Source organism: Oncorhynchus gorbuscha, linkage group LG23 (assembly GCF_021184085.1).
Source record: "Oncorhynchus gorbuscha isolate QuinsamMale2020 ecotype Even-year linkage group LG23, OgorEven_v1.0, whole genome shotgun sequence".
Classification (NCBI taxonomy): Eukaryota; Metazoa; Chordata; class Actinopteri; order Salmoniformes; family Salmonidae; genus Oncorhynchus; species Oncorhynchus gorbuscha.
In genome coordinates, this window is record NC_060195.1 from 34,706,511 (window position 1) to 34,730,612 (window position 24,102).

The 24,102-nt window shown below is 43.6% G+C and overlaps 1 protein-coding gene across 1 annotated transcript in view; it reads left to right on the forward strand.

Moving 5' to 3' along the window:
* The window catches only part of LOC124010831 (vascular endothelial growth factor receptor kdr-like), an 84,412-nt gene that overhangs the window by 36,002 nt on the left and 24,308 nt on the right, over nt 1-24,102 (forward strand). The window contains exons 12-25 of the mRNA XM_046323550.1: nt 837-945; nt 2,106-2,393; nt 2,661-2,807; nt 4,210-4,338; nt 5,398-5,504; nt 11,274-11,397; nt 12,035-12,139; nt 14,780-14,893; nt 15,076-15,164; nt 15,348-15,501; nt 17,393-17,490; nt 18,071-18,193; nt 18,718-18,829; nt 21,139-21,238. Of these exons, the coding sequence (XP_046179506.1) occupies nt 837-945; nt 2,106-2,393; nt 2,661-2,807; nt 4,210-4,338; nt 5,398-5,504; nt 11,274-11,397; nt 12,035-12,139; nt 14,780-14,893; nt 15,076-15,164; nt 15,348-15,501; nt 17,393-17,490; nt 18,071-18,193; nt 18,718-18,829; nt 21,139-21,238 (1,799 nt within the window). The remainder of the gene's footprint in view (nt 1-836; nt 946-2,105; nt 2,394-2,660; nt 2,808-4,209; nt 4,339-5,397; nt 5,505-11,273; nt 11,398-12,034; nt 12,140-14,779; nt 14,894-15,075; nt 15,165-15,347; nt 15,502-17,392; nt 17,491-18,070; nt 18,194-18,717; nt 18,830-21,138; nt 21,239-24,102) is intronic.

Here is a 24,102-nt window from a genome sequence, read left to right on the forward strand (position 1 = left end):
CCTCTGAACAGCTGATGTTGAGATGTGTCTCTTACTTGAACTCTGTAAAGCATTTATTTGCGCAGCAATTTCTGATGCTGGTAACTCTAATGACCTTATCCTTTGCAGCAGAGGTAACTCTGAGTCTTCCGTTCCCGTTGCGGTCCTCATGAGAGCCAGTTTCATCATAGCACTTGATGGTTTTTGCGACTGCAATGTTCTTGAAATTTTCTGGATTGACTGACCTTCATGTCTAAAGTAATGATGGACTGTCATTTCTCTTTGCTTATTTGAGCTGTTCTTGCCATAAAAAGGACTTGGTATTTTACCAAATAGGGCTGTCTTCTGTATACCACCCCTACCTTGTCACAACACAACTGATTGGCTCAAACGCATTAAGAAGGAAATAAATTCCACAAATTAACAAGGCACACCTGTTTATTGAAATGCATTCCAGGTGACTACCTCATGAAGCTGGTTGAGAGAATGCCAAGAGTGTGCAAAGCTGTCATCAAGGCAAAGGGTGGCTACTTTGAAGAATCTCAAATATATACTTTTTTGGTTGATACATGATTCCATATGTGTTATTTCATAGTTTTGATGTCTTCACTATTATTCTACAACGTAGAAAATAGTCAAAATAAATAAAAATGCTTGAATGAGTAGGTGTGTCCAAACTTTTGACTGGTACTGTATATTGAAGACAATCGGAAAAATGTTCATTAAGCTTTATTTATACAGGTTAATCTCACTGAAGTGAAATCTATTTTGCAGGAGACACATGTACAGCAGATAGGTAAAACATTCGCTGGCTGTACTGTAGATCTAATGGTTGACTTATTCTCTCTCCTCCATAGACGGTGAGTACGCTAGTGGTGGGAGCGGCTCACATCTCGGGGATCTACTCCTGCGTGGCCGAGAATGAACTTGGCAACTGCACACTGAGAACCATTTTCTATGTGGACGGTAAGTGGGTCAACCTAACACTACACAGCGTGGGGAGTTGGTTGAAAGAACAACATTGGAGATTTTTTTGTACAGCATAAGGCAAAATGGCTTGTTGCTTTTTATTTCTACGTGCCAGGCGTGCAGAATAGCTGTTAACATACATGACTTTTAGTTTCCAATGACTTACACATATGCACTGTGATCGCGAGGCGACCGCTAGAATGCACAGGATGTATTGTGTAAAAAGGAGAGCTGCTCCGGGTGGACATTAATTGAAACCGTCTTCCTCTGGAGCAGGCAGGCTTCAGGACCGAACGGAAGAGGCAAACGTCCTGAGCCATATGCTACAGTCTAAAAACCGCTTTGAGCATTCACTGTAGCCGGCAGGTCATCCATCTTCTTCTTTGAGCCTGCTGCTGCATAATTCCCCTAGTTACATGTGTCTGAACAGTTCCAAATGTTGATGAAATGAAAGTTTCATATAGTCCAGTTGTGTAATGACAAGAGAAATCAGCTGGCTGGCCATACAAGCAGTCATCACTTTTGTCCTCAGAAATTACAAACCTGAACGATTTGAAGTTGAAAGATTGATGGTAGTTTGGAATTGAGAATGGTGGCGACACTGTGATTGGGGACACTGCTGATGATGCCAAACTCTGAAGACCCGGATAAGAATAAAGATCATTTTCAGGAAGAAGCACTGCAATGTACCACCATACCTGAGGTGGAGGTGACTGAGAGTGCTGGATTGCTGCTGAAAAAGAGGACGGCGGAATTGTAGTAAGAGCGGTCTTCTTTTACGGAACACCGAATGCTTCCCAGAGCAGTCTGACTCCCCTCAGGCCCGGCCCCCAGACTGATTCCTAATGGACAGCTGTAGGCCACCCATCAGCGTCGCTAGCCGCACACGCCAACCTGCTTCCAATTAACACAGTGATGACACAGGAAATAACTGCAAATTTGAAATTCCTAACATGGTGCAGCTTGATGTTTTAGAGATGTACTTTCCCAGGATAGGACAGCTTCAGTCAGCTGACTATCTCATGCTACGTGTCTATCTCCCTGAGTGAGAAGAGAGTTGTAGTAACATAGATGCTCTTGTAGCCCACTTACATACTGGATGAAAAATGCTCTAACACTCCTTATGACCTAATGTGTTTTCCCCTCTCCCCCACCAGATCACCCTCAGCACCTGGCCATCGAGCCCCAGACTGCCATCGAGGGTGATGACGTCACTCTGACTTGTCGCGGCACTCGGTACCTGTACACAGACCTGCAGTGGTACAACCCTCAGAACTACACTGTCACCCCCGCCAACATCACGGCCCTGCAGCTCAGCCCGTATGCTATCTCTCTCTCCCTCTCCCTGCACAACGTGTCCAGGAGTCACACAACAGGCTACCAGTGCTGGGCGGGTAACCTCCACAGCAAGAGGGTCATAGTCCAGACTGTGCTGACTGTGGATGGTGAGTAGGAGAGGAGGAGCATTGCCTGCTGGGTGATCAATGAGGTCTATCAGAACAGTAATTTCCGCACCACTGTCATGTCATACGGGTATTGCTCAACACTTTCTAAGAGTAACATGGTTGTGTTACATCACATTTTGGTGAAAGGTGACTCTTCCTGGATATAATCACACTCGTGATTATGCAACCCTAGGGGGATGAGTTTGTCTGGGAAAGTCTTGAAAAGCAGAGTGATCTAATTCAGATATGTTTCTGTGGTTGATGCAGAGAGGAAGAGGCCGTGGCTGAGACAGAACCTGACCAATCAGGATGTAAACAGCAGCAGCACTCTGACTATGGCCTGCTACGCCCTGGGTATGCCACCACCCTACATCACCTGGTACAAAGACAAGCTACCAGTACAGGAGGGTCCAGGTAAGAACTGCTGGAAATGACTCATGATTAGGGGCCCCGAGGTTTCCATTGTCGGGCCCTACTCATTGCTTTTAGTGTTTCAATTTAAATTATTATACAAAATTCTTGAAAATAATAGAATATTATAAACAGTATATGGTGGATACAACCTCAGCTCTGCAGATTCTGCTGCGAAGAGGCAAAATCATTAGATCACTTGTTTTGGTATTGCCCGTACGTAGCTTGTTTTGGTCACAGATTCAGGAATGGCTGAAGAATTGAAACATTAACTGGAGCTAACTCTGCAAATTGCACTGATGGGTGATCAGTCAGTCAATCGATCAACAATATAATACTCTTAGCAAATGTACAATCTGTCGAAACTATGAGAATAGAAAGGTTCAGAGCTTGTGTGAAACATCCTAGCACAGTTGAAAGACATATGGCAATTATAAATCAAAACTGGATGGTCTTCAGAGATAGATGGGAGGGGTTTAGGGGAGCTGAAGCTGGAAGGTGAAGACTAGGTATTGTTGTCCATTTCGACAAATCTAAGTTTGAGGTGTTCGGAGCACAAATAAGAACGTTCGTGAGACTCAGACAAAAATGAAAAAATGCTGGAGGAGTGCTTGACGCCATCTGTCAAGCATAGTGGAGGCAATGTGATGGTCTGGGGGTGCTTTGATGGTGGTAAAGTGGGTGATTTGTACAGGGTAAAAGGTATCTTGAAGAAGGAAGGCCATCACTCCATTTTGCAACGCCAATCCATACCCTGTGGACGGCATTTAATTGGTGCCAATTTCCTCCTACATCAGGACAATGACCCAAAGCACAGCTCCAAACTATGCAATAACTATTTAGGGAAGTAGCAGCCAGCTGGTATTCTGTCTATAATGGAGTGGCCAGCACAGTCACCGGATCTCAACCCTATTGAGCTGTTGTGGGAGCAGCTTGACTGTATGGTACGTAAGAAGTGCCCATTAGGCCAATCTAACTTGTGAGAGGTGCTTCAGGAAGCATGGGGTGAAATATATATATATATATATATATTTGGGGCAAAAAAGTATTTAGTCAGCCACCAATTGTGCAAGTTCTCCCACTTAAAAAGATGAGAGAGGCCTGTAATTTGGTCTTGTACGTCAGTACAATACTTATTTTCCACCATAATTTGCAAATAAATTCATTAAAAATCCTACAATGTGATTTTCTGGATTTAAAAAAATAAATTGTCTGTCATAGTTGAAGTGTACCTATGATAAAAATTACAGGCCTCTCTCATCTTTTTGAGTGGGAGAACTTGCACAATTGGTGGCTGACTAAATACTTTTTTTGCCCTACTGTATATACCCCCCACCCCCAAAAATGTGTTTTTTTATAATTTTCTCCATAAAATCTGAGCTGTAGACTTCATGCTGTGTTCCAGGTATTACTCTGAGGGAGGATGGGGTGCTGACGATCGAGAGAGTGAAGAAAGATGATGAGGGCTTGTACGAGTGTCTGGCCAGCAACAATGAGGGGAGTGTGAAAGCCAGTGCTGTCGTCACTGTCGTGGGTGAGTCACTTACCTCTTTATTTCCGTCATGGTCAATGAATCTAACTAAGGTACATTAACCACACCAGTGACCAAACACACCATGAACTCAACCAGCACAGCCACAGCCGGACCAATCACAGCTCTTGGCAAAACTGGGCTATGTTTTCTTGTCACCAGTACAAATAGCTCTGGCCAGATTCAATATGACAACCCTCCCCAGAGAGAGAAGCCAAGAGTCTGCCAAGAATGCCCAGCGAATTCCTCCACTGGCTGGGGGGGGGGGGGCTCATGGAGCTCTGAGGTCCCCACCCATGGGATGTGACCTGCAAGAAGTGTGTGAAGAGTTCCCACTAATGACTGTGGGCACGGCCAGGGGCGAAGTTCTCTCGTTAAAGAACCATGGGACTGGAAACATGATGACACAGACTGGGAGGGGGGGGGGGGGGGGACAAGGTCATGTGACTTATTCTGACGACTAGACTTGGCACCAGACATGAATTCCTGTTCCCTTAAAAAATGTCAATTTCCCTCAACGTCCAACCCCAGTGTCAGCACAATCCATTATATTACTAGAAGAAAAATGTCAAAAATGTGGCATTACTCTATCAAAACTATTTGACAGTTTCGTAAAGCTTTATGAATGTGAGCTGGCTAGGACAGTGAATGTTGAGATGGATAGTTAAGAAAACAGTTTAATGTGAGATGAATGTGCAACAATGTCGGATGCATAGCCCCAAAAAACTAAGAAATAAACAATGGAGTGTGTTTTGACTTTTAGTGCGTACCCAACTTGTCGGAAATGAGTTAATCTAGCAAAAAACGAAGAACTTTCAGAGAAATGCGTTGTTTAATTCCCGTCCTTGCAATCACTTGGCAAAATGGACTTTCAAGTTCTGCATAAGTAGGTCAGTGTCATGTTAGTCTAATATGTCGTAATACAAACAAAACCATTCCTCTGTTGTGTATGTCCCTGTATATATGTGTTGCCAGTTATCATATCGTATTCATTTTTCAACAAGCATATAAAACACCCTATGCAACAACAGTTGACTAATGGTTCCTGTGGTGTCCTTCCAGGTGATGAGGGGAAGCCCAACATTGAGGTGATCGTCCTGGTGTGTACAGGAGCTGCTGCCACCTTCCTCTGGCTCATGCTCATCCTCTTCATCCGCAAGCTGAGGAAGGTAACAAGAGATCTCCCTGCAATCACAGCTGGTTCTCCAGTGTCTCTCACTCTTCTTGACTGTGAAGACATTTGAGAGTGTAAACCGTTTGGATACTGAGCACTTTGCTCACCGCAGCATCATGCCATTTAAAAAATGCTCTTCTCAAGACCTATTCAAACACCCACACTACATTTTTAAGGGTTTTGTATGTGTTTCAGGAGTGGAAGCAATCTTGTTATACAAATTCCACGAACTGCGATCACTGAGTCATTTCTCATGTGAAATGCAAATTACTTTGGATCATTTTATCTCTATGTTTACGAGTTCCACATTTCCTGACATTGGAGAAGTGCTTGTGTACTGCATGTTGAGAAAGAATGGGTTCAGAGACAGCTTCTGTCTCCAAGCAATAAGACTGTGAATAGCTCAGCAATGGCTACCTACACACGGACTATCTGCACTGACTCTATGCACACTTATAGGTCTCTATCCACACACTCACACACACTTCAAATATAATAAAATCAAGTTGTATTTGTCACATGCATCAGGTGTAGACCTTACTGTGAAGTGCTTTCTTACAAGCCCTTAACCAACAATGCAGTTCAAGAAATAGAGTTAAGAAAATATTTACTCAATAAAATAACTTTGAAATAAATAAAAAAGTAACACAAACAAATGACAAAACAATAGCGAGGCTATATACAGGGGGTACCTGTACCGAGTCAATGTGCGGGGGCACAGGTTAGTCGAGGTCATTTGAACATGTTGGTAGGGGTAATGTGACTATGCATAGATAATAAGCAAAGTGGAGTTGCAATTCAGCGGCTCAGACAAAGGTGGCAGGGACTCCAGACAATCACGGATTATAAAGGGAAACCTAGCCACATTGCGGACACTGACGCCTTGCTCCCAGACAAGCTAAACACCTTCTTTGCTCACTTCGAGGAAAACACAGTGCCGCCGCCGCGAGCCACCGCCTCTGGCCATCTCTCCCTATCCCAGTCTATGGTCACCACTTACCAAAGAAATCAAATTCAACGGCTTAGACTCGAGACGTATGTGGCAGGGACTACAGACGGATTATAAAGGGAAAGCTGGACATGTCACGAACGCGTTGCTCCCGGACAAGCTAAACACCTTCTTCGACTGCTTTGAGGAAAGCACTTGATTTGATTTTGATTTGACTAAATGACTACCACCGGTAGGACTCATTTCTGTCATCATGAAGTGCTTTGAGAGGCTAGTTAAGGATCATATCACCTCCACCAACAGATCCACGGATGAGGCAATCGCCTTTACACTGCACAATGCCCTATCCCATCTAGACAAGAGGAACACTTATGTAAGAATGCTGTTCATCAACTATAGCTCAACCTTCAACCCCATCGTATCCTCCAAGCTCATCATTAATCTCAAGGCACTGGGTCTGAACCCCTCCCTGTGCAACTGGGTCCTGGACTACCTGATGGGCCGACCGCAGGCGGTAAAGGTAGGCAACACCACTGCCGCTATGCTGACCCTCAACATGAGGGCCACACAGGGGTGCATGCTCAGCCCCCTCCCTGTTTACCCATGATTGCATGGCCACGAACGTCTCCAACTCAATCATCAAGTTTGAAGACGACACAACTGTGGTAGTAGGCCTGATTACCAACAACGACGAGACCCTGGCGGAGTGGTGCCAAGAAAATGTCAACAATGCCCTCAATGTCAACAAAATGAAGGAGCTAATCGAAGACTTCAGGAGAAAGAAGGAGGAGGGCACCATCATCCACACCTATGGGGCCGCGGTGGAAAGGATGAAAAGCTTCTAGTTCCTCGGTGTACATTTCACTGACAACTTGAAATCGTCCACCCACACAGACAGTGTGGTGAAGAAGGCGCAACAACACCTCTTCGACCTCAGAACGCTGATCTTAGTCACTGTTACTACCTGGCTACAACCCGGTACCCTACCCTGCACCTTCGAGGCTGCTGGCCTACAGTATGTACATAGTTATGGAACACTGGTTACTTTAATAATGTTTGCATATTGTTTTACCCACTTTATATGTACAGTTGAAGTCGGAAGTTTACATACACCTCAGCCAAATACATTTAAACTGTTTCACAATTCCTGACATTTAATCCTAGTAAAAAGTTCCCTGTCTTAGGTCAGTTAGGATCACCACTTTATTTTAAGAATGTGAAATGTCCGAATAATAGTAGAGAGAAGGATTTATTTCATCCTTTATTTCTTTTATCACATTCCCATTTGGTCAGAAGGTTACATACACTCAATTGGTATTTGGTAGCATTGCCTTTAAACTGTTTAACTTGGGTCAAACGTTTCGGGTAGCCTTCCACAAGCTTTCCACAATAAGTTGGGTGAATTTTGTATATAGGATTGAGGTCAGGGCTTTGTGATGGCCACTCCAATACTTTGACTTTGTTGTCCTTAAGCCAATTTGCCACAACTTTGGAAGTATGCTTGGGGTCAATGTCCATTTGGAAGACCCATTTGCAACCAAGCTTTAACTTCCTGACTGATGTCTTGAGATGTTGCTTCAATATATCCACATAATTTCCCTCTTCATGATGTCATCTATTTTGTGAAGTGCACCAGTCCCTCCTGCAGCAAAGCACCCCCACAATATGATGCTGCCACCCCCGTGCTTCACGGTTGAGATGGTGTTCTTCAGCTTGCAAGTCTCCCCCTTTTCCTCCAAACATAACAATGGTCATTATGGCCAAACCGTATGATCTTTGTCTCCATGTGCAGTTGCAAACCGTAGTCTGGCTTTATATGGTGGTTTTGGAGCAGTGGCTTCTTCCTTGCTGAGCGACCTTTCAGGATATGTCAATATAGGACTTGTTTCACTGTGGATATAGATACTTTTGTACCTGTTTCCTCAAGCATCTTCACAAGGTCCTTTGCTGTTGTTCTGGGATTGATATGCACTCTTTGCACCACAGTATTTTCATCTCTAGGAGACAGAACGCATCTCCTCGCTGAGCGGTATGACGGCTGCGTGGTACCATGGTGTTTATACTTGCGTGCTAATGTTTGTACACGATGAACATGGTACCTTCAGGTGTTTGGAAATTGCTCCCAAGGATGAACTAGGCTGATTTCTTCTGATTTTCCCATGATGTCAAGCAAAGAGGCACTGAGTTTGAAGGTAGGCCTTGAAATACATCCACAGGTACACCTCCAATTGACTCAAATTATGTCCATTTGCCTATCAGAAGCTTCTAAAACCATGACATAATTTTCTGGAATTTTCCAAGCTGTTTAAAGGCACAGTCAACTTAGTGTATGTAAAGTTCTGACCCACTGGAATTGTGAAACAATGAATTATAAGTGAAATAATCTGTGTGTAAACCATTTTTGGACAAATGACTTGTGTCATGCATAAAGTAAATGTCCTAACCGTCTTGCCAAAACTATAGTTTGTTAACAAGAAATTTGTGGAGTGGTTGAAAAATGAGTTTTAATGACCCCAACCTAAGTGCATGTAAACTTCCGACTTCAACTGTATATGTTTTCATCAATCTACACACAATACCCCATAATGACAAAGTTGTATTTTTATTTTTAAATATCACATTTACGTAAGCATTCAGACCCTTTACTCAGTACTTTGTTGAAGCACCTTTGGCAGTGATTACAGCCTTCAGTCTTCTTAGGTATGCCTCTACAAGTTTGGCACACCTGTATTTGGGGAGTTTCTCCCATTCTTCTCTGCAGATCCTCAAGCTCTGTCAGGTTGGATGGGGAGCTTCACTGCACAGCTATTTTCATGTCTCTCCAGAGATGTTCGTTGGGGTTCAAGTCCGGGCTCTGGCTGGGCCTCTCAAGGACATTGAGACTTGTCCCGAAGCCACTCCTGCATTGTCTTGGCTGTATGCTTAGGATCATTGTCATGTTGGAAGGTGAACCTTCGACCCAGTCTGAGGTCCTGAGCGCTCTGGAGCAGGTTTTCATCAACGAACTCTCTGTACTTTTCTCCGTTCATCTTTCCCTCGTTCCTGACTAGTCTCCCAGTCCCTGACGCTGAAAAACATCCCCACAACATGATGCTGCCACCACCATGCTTCACTATAGGGATGGTGCCAGGTTTCCTTGGCATTCAGGCCAAAGAGTTCAATCTTAGTTTCACCAGACCAGAGAATCTTGTTTCTCATGGTCTGAGACTCTTAGGTGCCTTTTGGCAAACTCCAAGCGGGCTGTCATGTGCCTTTTACTGAGGAGTGACATCCTTCTAGCCATTCTACCATAATGGCCTGATTGGTGGAGTTCTGTAGAGATGGTTCTCTTTCTGGAAGTTTCTCCCTTCTCCACAGAGGAACTCTGAAGCTCTGTCAGAGTGACCATCGGGTTCTTGGTCACCGCCCTTCAACTTCAATTGCTCAGTTTGGCCAGGCGGCTAGCTCTATGAAGAGTCTTGGTGGCTCCAAACTTCTACCATTGTATGGAGGCCACTGTGTTCTTTGGGACATCCAATGCTGCAGATATCTTTTGGTACCCTTCCCCAGATCTGTGCATCGACACAATCCGGTCTCGGAGCTCTACGGACTATTCCTTCGAACGTAACAAAATATGGAAAAATGTATACTTTCTGAATGCTCCGTGCATATACAGTATACTGTATTTATATTCTGACATTGCGCTCGTTCTAAAATATGTAGCAAAATTCATTTGTTTATTTACATTTTGGGGATTGGTGTGTATTGTTTTATATTGTTAGATATTACTGTACTGTTGGAGCTAAGAACGTAAGCATTTTGCTACACCCACGATAACATCTGGAAAATATGTTTGGTTGTTACAGTCTTGTCGCTGCAACTCCCGTACGGACTCGGGGGAGGCCCATTTAATCCGGAAGCCAGCCGTTACCAATGTGTCGGAGGAAACACCGTGCACCTGGCAACCATGTCAGCGTGCACTTCGCCCGGCCCACCACAGGAGTCGCTAGTGCGCGGTCGTACGAGGACATCCCTGACGGCCAAACTCTCTTCCGGTCGTGGCACAGCTAGCACTGCCATCCAGGGCATTGGACCACTGCACCAATTGGGAGGCCTGTCCATGCTTTTTTATTTATTTTTATTTTTTTACCCCCTTTTTCTGCCCAATTTCGTAGTATCCAATTGTTAGTAGTTACTATCTTGTCTCATCGCTACAACTCCCGTACGGGCTTGGGAGAGACGAAGGTCTAAAGCCATGCATCCTCCGAAACACAACCCAACCAAGCCGCACTGCTTCTTAACACAGCACGCATCCAACCCGGAAGCCAGCCGCACCAATGTGTCGGAGGAAACACCATGCTCCTTTGGCCCGGCCCGCCACAGGAGTCGCTAGTGCGCGATGGGACAAGGATATCCCTACCGGCCAAACCCTCCCTAACACGGACGACACTAGGCCAATTGTGCGTCTCCCCATGGACCTCCCGGTCGCGGCCGGCTGCGACAGAGCCTGGGCTTGAACCCAGAGTCTCTGGTGGCACAGATAGATAGACCACTGCGCCACCCGGGAGGCCCTGTCCATGCTTTTTTAGATTCTATTCTGGATTTTATTTTTTAGGGAGGAACTTTTTCTCTGAATGGTTTACACCTGTTGTATTCTGTGCATGTGACAAATAAACATTGATTTGATTTGAATAGTTCCCGTAATAGTGTATTGATGTTAACAGTGATAGTAGAGCATGTGTTCTTGTCTTTTAGTTAACATACTTACTGCACAATGTGCTCCATCAGCATTTTATTATATTCTATTACATTCTATTTTATTCTCCCCCCTTCCAGCCGGACTACATGATGGGTCCATCCATCATCATCGACCCAGACGAGTGTCCTCTGGACGAGCAGTGTGAACGCCTGCAGTACGATGGCAGCAAATGGGAGTTTCCCCGAGACCGCCTCAGACTGGGTGAGTACCTTACTACAGCATACAGCACTGGTACAGTCGAAGAAGTCACTCACCATGACCACGCTGTAACTCAAAGGGCTATACGCACCATCAATTGGCACCTACTGTAAGCGTATTTACTTGTCCAGCCTACATTTCACATCCACAGGTCAATGTGATGTTGATAATGTGGCACCCATCTGGGTCCTCTTAAACTGTGTGACCCTGTTTGCCCATTACATTGAAATATAGTGCCAGAGAGGATGGTATGTGGCAGAGGTGACACCCCCCTGTGAAGAGGGTGTAGCGTCGTTGCTCATCAGCAACCCTCCACCGTCTTAACGGCACTATAAATCCCATGGAGGAGCGCTTCACGGACCCAGTGGTCAGAACCTCAGCAGATTGTTTTAATTACCCATAATTCCCCTGATAGAGAACCCAACCAGATTTACTACTCCCCAGGGGCCAGCCACTTTCATTTACATGGAGACCTATTGTAACCTACTGGCCTCTCTCTCTCTCTCTCTCTCTCTCTCTCTCTCTCTCTCTCTCTCTCTCTCTCTCTCTCTCTCTCTCTCTCTCTCTCTCTCTCTCTCTCTCTCTCTCTCTCTCTCTCTCTCTCTCTCTCTCTCTCGCTCTCTCTCGCTCTCTGTCCCAGGCAAAACTTTGGGCCATGGAGCCTTCGGGAAAGTGGTGGAGGCCTCTGCTTTTGGGATTGACAAGCTCTCGACCTGCAAGACTGTGGCCGTCAAAATGCTGAAAGGTATGGAAGAAACAAGACTTTAATCTGAACATTTTATATATGCTAATTTACTCTCATGTGCACTTCTGTTGAAAAACCATGTTGAAAAAAACCAAGTCATACAGGCTGTTTTCCACATAGCTTCCTTTCGCTCACACCTGGTGGAAATGGTACTGATAGAGGTGCTTCTCGCCAAATACAAACACAATATCCATTGTTTTGGATGTAACAGATGTAAAACAGCCATCTGTCATTTCAGCAGACAATTTGGTTTCTTGCGCATGATATGAATTCAAAAGCTGTGCTAGCACATGTGCATGTAATTAACAGTCGCGCACAGGCTATTTGTTCAAAGGAGGCGTGCGTTGGCTGCCTGAGACCTTGGTGTCCCTGATGAGGATGACAGTGTACAGATATGACAGGAATCAGGATAGCATTCCACTTGGTGTTAGTGATTGCAACGTTTAAAAGTGTAAAAAACAAAAAGTTGTCAAATAAAGGTTAGAAAAATAAAAGTGCTTATTAATAATTGTAACCCAGATGCTTTGGAGATACACAAACAATTGGAAACAATGACCCCCCCCCCCCACACACACACACACACACTCACACACCTGCTTCCCACATATGATTTATGGTCACCATAAATTATGGTCACATTTCAGTCTTTCTAAATCTGGCAGAGCATATTTATCCCATCAACAATTGAGTAAAAAACAGTAAAAAGCAATGCAGAAGGAGAGAGACTCCGAGAGAAGGGGAGGGGGGGGGGAGACTGTCCAAGGAATTTTACCTAGTGATCTTAGCAGAATAAACATTTCAGCCCAATATCACTGACACTGGCTGTATCCCCTTAGGGTTGATGTGGTCCAACTAACTTTCCTCCGGGTTCTGTTAGGATATTCAACTATAACTCTGTAGAGTAATGGGGCCACAGATGGATACTGATGGTAACATCTAGCTACATGGGGATGATAAATCAGGCCATTTGTTAGATATTTCTGTCAGTGTTAAAGCATTAATCATCTCTTTCCATTAATCATGGAGGAACCAAACTCACCAGGCCGGCTGCTGCTCCACTGCTCTACTCCAGCCCCCCCCCCCCAGGTCAAACATAATGAAAAGCAGCTCACTTCCCTAAACTGACCCTCCGTGCAGTGTGTTGAGACTCAGCGTCAGTCAACTCCAGCTTCCAGAGCAGGCTGGGACCACTGTGATGAGCAAAAATAAGACAGAGCAGAAGTACAGTCCCACAATTCACAAGTTTTCCATTCGTTATTTAAATTCAAGTAATTGATTCATTGTTTAAAACCTTTTACTGCAGTGGGCTAAATCAGGGTCACACAGAGTGTTTCTTGGTAGTCCTAAACAAATAAAGTATCCACCTCACACACATGGTTATGGGCTTTAAAAAGAAGACACCTGTACCATCTCAGATACAGTGTTTCAATGTATTCAATTTTGAGTTTGCATCCCAATATTACAGAAGAATATAACATGTTTATTAATTATGAAATTATGTAAAATATGAATAACCTTCCACCCATGAGGCCACTAGATGGCGATTTGGTCGTTTTCCCCCTCCATTTTTTGGGTAATTTGGTCATTGAACGTTCGCCATTCATTTTTTAAATTCAAGTCGTTGATTCGTTATTTAAATCGCCCAAAATCCCTGTTAGATTAAACCACATCCAGGGAGTCAGTGATGGCTGAGAGCAAGATTATTTTGCAACACCATTTTGTTCAGTCAATGTTTTCATTCTGTTTATCAGTTAGGGACATTATTGGTACCGTTGCTAACTCCAACCACCTGTGTCCAGATGAGCTTTTCAGATAAAAGAAGAGAGAGACATTACACAGGCACATTGGACGCATTAGGCTGCCACCCAACATTGACTAGTTGGTATTCCACAGTCTTTGAGATCAATGTTACTGAGAGGTTTAGAGGGACCGTTAATCTTGGCATCGATTCCACCCCCCCCAAAAAAAGGATGAGTCACTTTGGTTGTGTTTAGTTTATACGTGGTTAAATAAATCCCTCCCTCTGACCTCATAGCATTCCTGACCAAGATATTGGCCTCTTATATTATGTGTAGACTAGCTATACAACTGAGAAACAAAACAGCATTTTATATTCTGGGGAAAAATAATGTTACTGTCATATTGACTCTCCATGTGTGCTGCAGTGTTTATTGTGATGTAATGTGTGGCTGTGCTTTGGGTTGTTCCCTCATGTATGCGAGTATCTAATTTAATGTGAGAGAATGCTGATGTTTGTGTTTTAAGTCCTATATATTCCCATGTTGACTTCATTTATTTCCCGCTGTCCATCGTTGCATACCATCTTCACCTTGCACATCGAATGTTCTCATGCAGATAATCATATTACCGTATGTGAAAAATGTCTTGCCTATTTAAAATCTCCTCCGCAAGCGTAAACATCTGTTCTTTATTTTCCATCTATACTGTTTGGTTTCCAGACGTCCAGGAACGTACATCAGTTGGCGTAATCTTAAACGAAGATAAAGAATTTATATGACATTTTCATTAAAAGTCCAAAATACATCCACTCTTTTGTGGAGTATGAAACAGTATCCCCGCAATAGGACATGTACATTTAACCTTCATCCCTGTAAATAGTCTGTGTTTATGTTGAAACAGGAGGAGCTACGACAAATGAGCGCAAGGCTCTGATGTCGGAGCTGAAGATCCTGATCCACATTGGTCATCATCTGAACGTGGTCAACCTGCTGGGAGCCTGCACCAAGCCTGGAGGTGAGAGAGAGAGGACAGGGTTAACTCTTATGTTTAAACTTAGTCACACTGTATGACCTTGCATGCAATTTGTGAAGTATGTTTATAAATTGATGGAATCTCAGAGAAAATCCTGTTTTGACTGTTTATGAATTATTACTTATTTGGAATCTTCTTTGAATTCCGTGCGTCTTTCTTCTCAGGTCCATTGATGATGATAGTGGAGTACTGCAAATATGGAAACTTGTCAAACTACTTGAGAAGCAAGAGGGCTGATTTCATCGTTTATAAGGTAAATCAGCAGCTTTCAGAAATCCTGCTTTCTCATCAAATCAAAAGCCTTCATGATTTAGTCTACTTAGCTGTCAAAACCTCAACCTAACAGGAAAACCCCAGATTTTTAGAAGAACCGTTTTCTAAAGTGACTCAAGGTTTGCATCTGTATTTTTCATCTGGTGTGTGTCTCGTATGTCAGAGCCAGGACGGTAAGGTGGTGACGTCGGGGTCGGGCTGTGACCTAAGCGAGCTCATCAAGCGGCGCCTGGAGAGCGTGGCCAGCACCGGAAGCTCAGCCAGCTCCGGCTTTGTGGAAGATAAGAGCTACTGCGACTCAGAGGAAGAGGAGGAAGGTAAACTAAATGAGCCAACAGCGTCTTCCTTCCCCTCACCGCCCCCTTCACCCTTCCCTCTCACCTCCACCCACACTCCCATGCCCCCTGATTGTTTTCTTCCCTGGGCCTGATAGGACGTTTCCTCCTCCTATTCATTAATTAAATCGATAGGACAGGAACCCCGGGCTGAGAGGAAAAGGAGGAGTGGAGGAGGAGGCCTCTGTTGACATCCTCCTCTGTCCTGACTGCTGCTCTGCACGTCGGCCATTTTAAATATAATATATAACAATATGTATGAATGGTAAATCATGTATTGTCATTTTGGAGTCACTTCTATTGTAGATAAGAGTAGAATATGTTTCTTAACACTTCCACATTAATGTAGATGTGACCATGATTACGGATAGTCCTGAATGAATCGTGAATGATGAGTGAGAAAGTTACAGGCGCACAAATATCAAGACATGCTAACCTCTCACCATTACAATAACAGAGGAGGTTAGCATTTTATATCATACCCCCAAGACATGCTAACCTCTCACCATGACAATAACAGGGGAGGTTATCATTTTATATCATACCCCCAAGACATGCTAACCTCTCACCATGACAATAACAGAGGAGGTTATCATTTTATATCATACCCCCAAGACATGCTAACCTCTCACCATGACAATAACAGGGGAGGTTATCATTTTATATCATACCCTCAAGACATGCTAACCTCTCACCATGACAATAACAGAGGAGGTTAGCATTTTATATCATACCCCAAGACATGCTAACCTCTCACCATGACAATAACAGGGGAGGTTATCATTTTATATCATACCCCCAAGACATGCTAACCTCTCACCATGACAATAACAGGGGAGGTTATCATTTTATATCATACCCCCAAGACATGCTACACAGGGGAGGTTAGCATTTTATATCATACTCACCATGACAATAACAGGGGAGGTTATCATTTTATATCATACCCCCAAGACATGCTAACCTCTCACCATGACAATAACAGGGGAGGTTATCATTTTATATCATACCCTCAAGACATGCTAACCTCTCACCATGACAATAACAGGGGAGGCTAGCATTTTATATCATACCCTCAAGACATGCTAACCTCTCACCATGACAATAACAGGGGAGGCTAGCATTTTATATCATACCCTCAAGACATGCTAACCTCTCACCATGACAATAACAGGGGAGGTTAGCATTTTATATCATACCCTCAAGACATGCTAACCTCTCACCATGACAATAACAGGGGAGGTTAGAATTTTTGGGGGTATGATATTTATGCCTCTGTAATTTTCTCACTCACCATTTTTCACGATTCATTCAGGATTATCCGTAATAATGGTAGCATCCACATTAATGTAGAAGTATATTCTCATGTACAATAATAGTGACTTCAAAATGACACAATAGATTATTTACCATTAATTTCCATTGGGCACAAAATAATCTGAAACACAACCAAAACAAACTGCAAATGCATAAAAAATGGTAAAGTCACAAGCTTGATGTGACAAATGTGATAATTGCGTGCTAGGACTGTGGAACCAATTTATTTATAATTTATTTTTATATTTACATTTTTTATTTGAACTTTTGTCTACTTTAATAGACATATAAGTGAATTTGTCCCAATACTTTTGCTCCATTAAAATGGGGGACTATGTACAAAAAGTGCTGTCAATTCTAAACGGTTCACCTAATATGGATAAAGAAAATACCATCAAATAAAAGCTGACAGTCTGCACTTTAACCTCATAGTCATTGTATCATATAATTTCATGCCAAAACTTTTAGAGTTCACTGTACGTGTTACACCGTACTAAATCACGTTCATGAAAAGAGTTTGTATTCATTTCCACTTTATGTTCCGTTTTACCCTCAGAGCCAGAGGATCTGTACAAGAGAGTGCTGACAATGGAAGATTTGATTTGCTACATTTTCCAAGTTGCAAAAGGCATGGAGTTCCTGGCTTCACGCAAGGTATGCACCTCCTCCAGGCAAATTACGCTATCAAAATACTTTGCTAAAGGTAGTCTTGTGACACACATGTTGGGTATTAATCTAATACCAGTTTATAAAGCTTTATTCGGTCCAGTTGACTTTAGATTTAATAAAAGGCTGTTGTATTTTGACAGCTGGGGAAGTTGTTTTGTTCACATATTTTATTCATAGAACATGATGTTCCTTGCGAGTCTATTGGCTATAATCAGTCTAAAACTCATTCAGATTTAAAGGTTTGTCACAAGCTCCGCGAGAGCGGATGGTACTAATTAGTGAACCCATTGTTGTCAATATTAGAGAGAAGGCTTTAACCTAGGTATGGAACACTTCGCATTCCGAATACAACTGATGACCGTTCCATATGGTTGTCTTAGCTGACATGCACAGGGCATTGAGTGTTTCCTATCAGGTCACATGGTCAGGAAATAGTCCTTGCCATGCTTTATCACATTAGGCTGAATCGTAACCTGAGACATGTCCACACAACTCAAACGTTCATGTAAAGTCATGCATCGATGTCAATCCTAATCTAACTGGATGTTTTCGCTTATTTTGTTAGTGTATTCATCGTGATCTGGCTGCAAGAAACATCCTACTGTCTGAGAATAATGTTGTGAAGATATGCGATTTTGGACTGGCCAGAGACATCTACAAAGACCCAGACTACGTTCGCAAAGGAGATGTAAGTATGAACAGCAATCTGATCTTTTTTACAACGCTATGCTGTGCTACTATGCATCTGACATAATGAGTCAATTCCACGTGATGAAACGCACCAACGACTTGACGTCGATTATCGCCTGTTGTGTGAGAGAGAGCGGCATTCAAAAACACTCAGCTTGATGGAAAAGAACCAGAACGAACACGTGTTCTGTTACTACCGACTTGGCAAAAACAAAAGAGGGATTGAATAAATGCAGGAAATCTGGGAAATGGCAGATATTCTGGGCAGATTTCACTGTTTGTCTGAAAATGTAATAAACGTGTCTGTCTGCATAGACTAGAGGACGTTTGGTTGTTGAGGATGTTTGGTAGTACTATGCCATGAGGGCATTTACCCTACTTTACTCAACAAGCCCTTCTGCTTCACCTCAGATGTGACAGGTCTGTTATTGATGGTATTGATGAGACAGCCAGTCACACAGGTGAGATGAGATACTGATTTAAAAGAGCTGTCGTCTCTTATCTCCATCTCTCCCCTCACAGGCCAGACTGCCCCTCAAGTGGATGGCGCCAGAGGCCATTTTTGACAAGATCTACACCACTCAGAGCGATGTGTGGTCCTTTGGAGTTCTGATGTGGGAGATCTTCTCTCTGGGTAAATATACATACCAGGAATGACTCACCATGCCGTCTAGTCCCTCAGACACATGCACACACACACACGATAACATACGCATTATACACACACGTACACATGGATTTTGTGTTGTAGATATGTGGTAGTAGAGTAGGGGCCTGAGGGAACACACTTAATGAGTTGTGAAATCTGTTGTGAATGTATTGTAATGTTTTTAAAATGGTATAACTGCCTTAATTTCGCTGGACCCCACCCATGAAGAGTAGCTACTGCCTTGGCAGGAACTAATGGTGATCCATAATAAATACAAAAACAAATACCTCACCTCACCTCCCCGTTAGCAGAATGAATGGGCAGAAATTAACAAACATCTGTGCACAGCCATTTGGAACAATACAGACTTATTCAATGCAGATTTCCTCTGTTGTGTAGGTCCTGAATCACAAGGACTACAAGGACAACTGTTTTAGGATTGTTAATGAAACTGCAAACCTAGACTGCTTGGTGCACACTGATCTTTTCTGGCTTTTCTTTTTCTTTTTAAATCAAATAGTCACAAAATAGTTTGAAAAAAAAACATTGTCTGTATAATTATTTGCACACATAATCTTACAATGTTGCACACGGCGTGCAGTATTCCTTCCAAAGGAGGGTAGAGGTTTCGTTCTGTCATCAGCCAGCAAGGTTCAGCGAGGAGACTAGTCTCCAGTCAGCTAGCCAGGCGAGGCAAGGTGCCCCCAGCCATGCAGATCCTCCAGATGCACTGGATCATAGCTGGCTTCTGCTGCTGCGTAAGTGTGCCTCTGGGGCAGAAAGGGGTGCATTGTCAGCTTGCGAAAACTATTTTCATGCTGCTCCTGCAAAAACATTAGTGAACTTGGACTGTGAATTCTATCACAGGCAAGGGTCATTAAAAAGAAAGAATACCTTCCATTTAAGTCGGCCGTTGCCTTCCCAGCTGGCAATGCAAACGCCGTGTAACCAAGCAGCCGATCAATGTAAATGTTTGCCCCTGCTGTGAAACCACTGCCACCTTCAAGATGCCATTGTATGTCGGTCCATGACTGTCTATGCACTGTGCACCACAGCTGGCCTAGTTGTTCTATAGCAAGACTCCACATGACATATTGTATGCTCAAATGTCACCATAGGTAGCAAGGACAACATTCAGAGTAAATGTGACAAAAGTGTAAGGAAAGAACAGTACATCGATTCAGGGCTTTTGGATTCATTGGGCATGTACACTTCAACCTCTGCCATGAAGCCAATCATTTTCGGCATTCAAACACTCGTTCTTTCTCTCTCTTGCTCTCTCTCTCTTTCTCTCTTTCTCTCTCTCTCTCTCTCTCTCTCTCTTTCTTTCTTTCTAGCTCTCTTTCTTTCTTGCTCACTTTCTTTCTCTCTCACTCTCCCGTAATCTTTCTCTGTCAGAACCACACACACACAGAACCACAGACACTGATACCTTCAAAGAACCACTCACTCACTCACACATCTGGGTGGTGTTAACATGGTCTCAGAAAGATAAATTAGGACACGAAAACAACTGCAACATTTTTTTTCAAACACTCAAGTCTGGCAATCTGATACAGATAGGTGTTTAGAGGTCAAAAGTTTGCTGCAGTCCCATGGTGCTGGAACCTGCATATCGCAACGTGACCCACAGTCGAGCAGCTTGAGTTTTGTCTTGTGTTTTGGGATTTCACCGTCTTGTTAGTTTAGGTGCCAAACCTTCATCTACACTTCGGTTTCTGTGTTAGACATGTGTTACGTGGTAATCTGCCTATTTACATAGCGTGTTCGGTTGACGTGATGAAGAGAAAGTATAACACGGCGTACTAGTAGATGGTACATCGTACCGACATAGTGCGCTGGAGCTTTCGATGCTATCTGATATTGTGTCAGGGATGTCAGTCGGGTACATGAAAATATTGGTTCATGAGTCTGGACATTTTTATGGATTAGATGGCGTGGGCAATATTTTCCAAAACCCCAACTGGATTGGATATTCGATACAAGTTGGCTTCGTCGTGTATTATTGTTTTCGTTTCGGCTGAGCCCAGCATAAATTCTAATTATTCTAGGAAGAGTCTTACTTCAGCCCCAAAAGTCCAATTAAATCATATTGCTGTCTCTAGATGTTATTCAGTGTATAATATCATTGTTGTCGAGAGGAGAGTCATGACATTGTCCATGTGCAAGGTCAATCAGTTGAAGTCTTAACTGACTGTTTATGAAGCTTTCTTGTCTAATCTGTGTAAAGTATCCGGGCCCTCTCTGTGTGGGAGATTGAAGTGTCTGATAAACCCCCCCCCCCCCTCCCCCAGGTGCCTCTCCGTATCCCGGCTTACACATCGACGAGGACTTCTGCTGCAGACTGAAGGAAGGGACCAGGATGAGAGCTCCGGAATACTCCTCCTCTGAAATGTAAGGATCAAGCGATCTTTGTTATTCCATTACTTAACATACCGACCCCAATCTCATCCTCTAACTCAGGGCAAAAAAAGGAATACACTTGCAGTTTGAAGAGTGGCCCATGACAGAAAGCTCTCTCACCTCTTGGCAGTGCATAATGCATCGAGCTCCCTTGGCTCGGGAAACTTGTAAAGACCACGAAGCATGCCTCTAGTCCTCTCAACGTATCCCCCAACCTCTCCTGAGGGTAATTATCCACCAGGTACTCTTACTCAGGGCAACACATTAGAGGGCAGTAAAGAAAAGCCTCCCATATCGATATACTGGAGCTGAAAAGAGGCCTTGTATCTGCTCCTTCATTCGTTTGAATGAGTGACAGGGCTTGATAGGCATCATGGGTAATCCAGCTCTGAATGTGGAGGGGAGACAGGTGCTGCTGATTGGCAGTTAACCGAGGGGTGTGGTGGGCGGCGAGGTGCGGATCCGTTTTCGGACTGACATCGATGCGGTCGTAATTGAGCTCCACATTAAAGACTGTGGGAGTGGGGAGTGGCCAGGGGGTAGCTGGACACAGGGTAATGAGAGCAAGGGTCGGGAGACTCCCCTCCCTTGTCCACACAAGGGGGATCAGACGCAGGGCAGATGTGGATGGTGCTGCTGAAACAGAATATCTTTGGGGGAGTCTAGGGTGGTTTCTCCTGCCCCTGTGGTGTCAGTGCTGTTAGTCAAGCGGAGAGGTGGACTGAACAGGAGGAGCTGGGGTTGTTGCCTTTATGAGGTCACTGGACATGGGGATCTGGGGTTGTTGTTGCCTTTATGAGGTGACTGGGTGGCTTCTCAGCAGGGAGGACTATGTCCTGGGGCTCTCTCACTCACTGTCCCAGGCTATGGCACACGTCCGAGTTTACAGGGTTGGGGAGTAATGGATTACATGTAACTGGGTTTTTTTTTAAACTGCAGCTGTAATCTGTTACGTTACCAGCAAAAATATTGTAATCAGATTACAGATTCTTTTGAAAAACTAGATGATTACTTCTAGGATTACTTTTAAATTCAGAAAGGAACCTTTGACACCTTTCTGTTTTCTCAATGACATTCAAATCAACATTGAGAAAAGGGAAAATATTGGTCTCCCGAGTGGCACCGTGGTCTATGGCACTGCATCGCACTACAGACCCGGGTTCGATCCCAGGCTGTGTCACAACTGGCCAAGACCGGGAATCTCTTAGAAAAATGACTTGTGTCATGCACAAAGTAGATGTCCTAACCGACTTGCCAAAACTATAGTTTGTTAACAAGTGGATCACTCTGCTCCTCTCTGGGGGGTCTTTACTTGGCTCATCATGCTCTAGTGACTCCTTATGGCGGGTAGGGCACCTGCAGGCTGACTTTGGTCGTCAGTTGAGCGGTGGTTTGGCGGGTCACGGATGCATTACTCGACCTGTCCCGAGCCCGTTGGGGAGTTGCAGCGATGAGACAAGATCGTAATTGAAAAAGACAAACATTTTTGTTTGTTCCGCCTGAGCAAGTGTGACCACAAGTCAGAGACCTCTATGATGACTCACAAAATGCGTTTGATGGATCGAGTGAAAAGAGAAGGAATAGCCTTTTTTAGGCTAATGTCTTACGACTGCTGTCGGCATCCAAAGATTATATAGCAATGGTGTACACTCTTAGAAAAAGAAGATGCTCACTACAACCAAAAAGGGTCCTTCGACTGTCCCCACAGGAGAACCCTTGGAAGAACCCCTTTTGGTTTTTCCACAGAAGGTTCAACATGGGACCCAAAAGAGTTCTACCTGGAACCAAAAAGGCTTCTCCTTTGGGGATAGCCGCAGAACCCTTTTGGAACCCTTTTTTCAAAGAGTGTAGCCGATACAGATATCACTTATTATTGATATAGTATCTACACTTGAAGTCGGAAGTATACACCTTAGCCAAATACATTTGAACTCAGTTTTTCACAATTCCTGACATTTAATCCTAGTAAATTGGAAATTTGGAAATTGCTCCCAAGGATGAACCAGACATGTGGAGGTCTACAATTTCTTGGCTGATTTCTTTTGATTTTCCCATGATGTCAAGCAAAGAGGGCACTGTGTTTGAAGGTAGGCCTTGAAATACATCCACAGGTACACCTCCAACAAACAATTGTTGGAAAAATGACTTGTGTCATGCACAAAGTAGATGTCCTAACCGACTTGCCAAAACTATAGTTTGTTAACAAGAAATTTGTGGAGTGGTTGAAAAACGAGTTTTAATGACTCCAACCTAAGTGTATGTAAACTTCTGACTTCGACTGTACATAGTGCAAAGATCTGGATCACTCTGCTCCTCTCTCATTTAGCTATTTTTTGCACCTTGCAAATTGTGGTTGTTGTGGATGACTGTTCACAAAAGTGTATTTGAACCCAATAATGGTTGAATTCAAGAAGTCTATCAATCATTGTTTTTGCAACCAGTGGACAGACAGTTAAAAATGCACTTTTGCAACAGCTGCATAGTGTGGATCCCAGCCTATGGAATTAAAGTTTGAGGGAGTTCCTCCCTTCTAAACTCCTCCGTGGTATTGTGCTCGACAGTGTCAACAACAAGTTTCATTTAAGAAGACCACGAGTGGGGCTTTTATTGCTCAATCTAATTCTTGCTGATATCATTTTTTTTTAATATCCATAGGCCTACTGGACAAATGCTCAAACTCGCATACTTTTGATAGATTTCAACAGCTGCAAATGATTGAGATATCAGTACTGCTCAAAGCATGCCACTCCATGAGAGCAGCATTTCTTTTTTCAACTTGAAGCAATGAGCCCAATCAGTCCTCCATGACAGGGTTTCCCAAACTCGGTCCTGGGCCCCCCTGGGGGCATATTTTA